A 2,488-nucleotide genomic window follows, 5' to 3' on the forward strand; every position below is an offset into this window, starting at 1 on the left:
GCCCTCCTGAGGAGAAGCACCTTGGAGGAGAGTCAAGGAAGCACTGAAACACCCTTTCTGAGCTCATGGTCTCCCGGGTGACATGGAACTCAATGGATTCTCCGAGGACAAACCGGTTATGACACAGACGAGGGGGACCCTGAGGATGTTTACGTGCAAGACTGGATGAAGAGTGATACCGGCTGCAATGGGGATGAGCCTTGAAAATGCGAAGCAGGACAAGCCGGGCACCAAAGTTCCTATGTTTTTGAGTCCATTTATATGAACGGTCCAGAAGAGGCAACTCTAAAGAGACAGGGTTGCCAAGGGCTGGGGGAAGGGGAGTGTGGGAAGTGACTGCTCATGAGCATGGAGTGTCTCTTTCAGATAATGAAAATGCCCCAGAATTAAACAGTGGGGATGGGTGCGCGACATTATGAGGGACATACGAGCACTGAATCGTACCATTTAGAATGGTGACTTTTATGCTATGTGAACTCTTCCTTGATGTTTAAAAGGACAGAAGGAAATAACTGTCAAAGGGCATCAGGAACATATTTACTCACAGAGGCACAAGAGATTGGGGAAGAGGCCTCACAATTACTGATCACCTACTGAGTCCCCGACCTTCAGAGGTCTTGTCATTTAGGACACGCAGCGAGCCTGAGAAGTAGGCATGTTTTCCCCATTTCATACAAGATAAAACTAAGGGTCAAGGATAGAGAACTGGTGAGTGCCATCGTCAGAACTAAGCCTTGCATCTGCCTGGCTTCACAGCCGGGTCCTCTGCACTGTGGCAGGATGCTTCCCACTGGCTTCTCGTAGAAGAAGCCTTGCACCTGCTCTTCCCCCTCACTGTACCTTGCACAGTGCAAGCAATACTGTCTGAGTGATTAGCCATTGTCACCTCTGCAGATGGCTCCTGGAGACCCGGCCCGTGCCAGTGGCAACGACACCCCAGTCACCCAGTTCATCTTGCTGGGGTTCTCCAAGTATCCAGACCTCCAGGAGCTTTTCTTTGGAGGCTTCCTGCTCATCTACGCCGTGACAGTGGTGGGCAACCTGGGAATGATGGCACTCATCTTCACAGACTCCCGTCTCCACAGCCCCATGTACTTCTTTCTCAGTGTCCTCTCTTTTCTTGATATCTGTTACTCTTCTGTGGTCACACCCAAGCTGTTGGCCGATCTTCTGGTCTCGGACAAGTCCATCTCTTTCGCGGGCTGTGTGGTCCAGATGACCTTCTTTGTGATGCATGCGACCGCAGAGAGCTTCCTCCTGGCCTCCATGGCCTGTGACCGCTACATGGCCATCTGCCGACCCCTCCATTATGGCTCCATCATGACCAAGGAAACCTGTCTCCAGCTAGTGGCTGCTTCCTACGCATTTGGTGGAGCTAACTCTGCTATTCAGACGGGGAATGTCTTCTCTCTGCCTTTCTGTGGGCCTAACCAGGTGGCACACTTCTTCTGTGACATCCAACCCCTCCTCCGCCTGGCTTGTGCCAACACAGCCGTGGCAGGAGTGGTCCTCTATATCTTCTCTGCTCTGGTTACCTTTCTGCCGGCTGCCCTCATCCTCACCTCCTACAGCTCAGTCTTGGCGGCCATTGGGAGGATGCGCTCAGCAGCTGGGAGGGAGAAGGCCCTCTCTACCTGTGCCTCCCACTTCCTGGCCATTGCCCTCTTCTATAGCACTGTCATTTTCACCTATGTCCAACCGCATGGATCCACGAATGATGCCAGTGGCCAAGTCGTGTCTGTCTTCTACACCATCATAACCCCCATGCTCAACCCCTTCATCTACAGCCTCCGCAACAAGGAGGTGAAGGATGCCCTGCAGAGGAAGCTCCGGATCAAGCTCTTTCCCTGCTGAGCCCTGCAACGTTGCTTATGAGAGAAAGGAAGGCTTGGTATCTTCCAGATCACGTTATGAATTGACTCCCACCGGGAGCATTCTGGTTTGGAAGGAGGAGGGATTAAGGAAGAAGCAGCAAATATCATAATTTGTGATTCTCTTATTTTACAAATGAAGGATCTGCGACTCAGTAAAAATAAGTTAACTACCTAAGTCATATCTAAGTTGGTGAGAGAGTGAGAGTTCAACATCAGGACTGCCTCATCGAAACCACAGATATTTCTTTCTTCTTTCTCTCTTGCTTGCTTGCTTGCTTGCTTCTTTTCTTTCTTGCTTGCTTTTTAAGGCCACACCGGCAGCAGCATATGGAAGTTCCCAGGCTTGGGATCAAATTGGAGCTGCAGCTGCCAGCCATAGCCACAGCCGCAGCAACAGGGGACCTGAGCCGTGTCTGCAACCTACACCACAGCTCGCAGAAATGCCGGACCCTTAATCCACTGAGTGGAGGCCAGGGATGAAATCCACATCCTCTATGGATACTGGTCATGTTTGTTACCACTGAGATATATCAGAGATATCTTAGTTATATCTGGGACACAAATTACGTCTTTGATTGGCAACTCATCATAACTCCCAAGAAACATCAGACAAG

At 50.7% G+C, this 2,488-nt stretch overlaps 1 protein-coding gene across 1 annotated transcript; it reads left to right on the forward strand.

Annotated features, from left to right (window-relative positions):
* On the forward strand, positions 484-2,172 carry LOC100514032 (olfactory receptor 1052-like). Its single transcript, XM_021083011.1, has one exon. It carries the CDS (start codon positions 895-897, stop codon positions 1,852-1,854), a length of 960 nt encoding a protein of 319 aa, XP_020938670.1. The 5' UTR covers positions 484-894; the 3' UTR covers positions 1,855-2,172.

Source organism: Sus scrofa, chromosome 2 (genome assembly GCF_000003025.6).
Source record: "Sus scrofa isolate TJ Tabasco breed Duroc chromosome 2, Sscrofa11.1, whole genome shotgun sequence".
Lineage (NCBI taxonomy): Eukaryota > Metazoa > Chordata > Mammalia > Artiodactyla > Suidae > Sus > Sus scrofa.

What these genes read in the sequence shown, in the direction of transcription:
- LOC100514032 (XM_021083011.1), top strand. Translation starts at nt 895, where the DNA reads ATGGCTCCTGGAGACCCGGCCCGTGCCAGTGGCAACGACACCCCAGTC.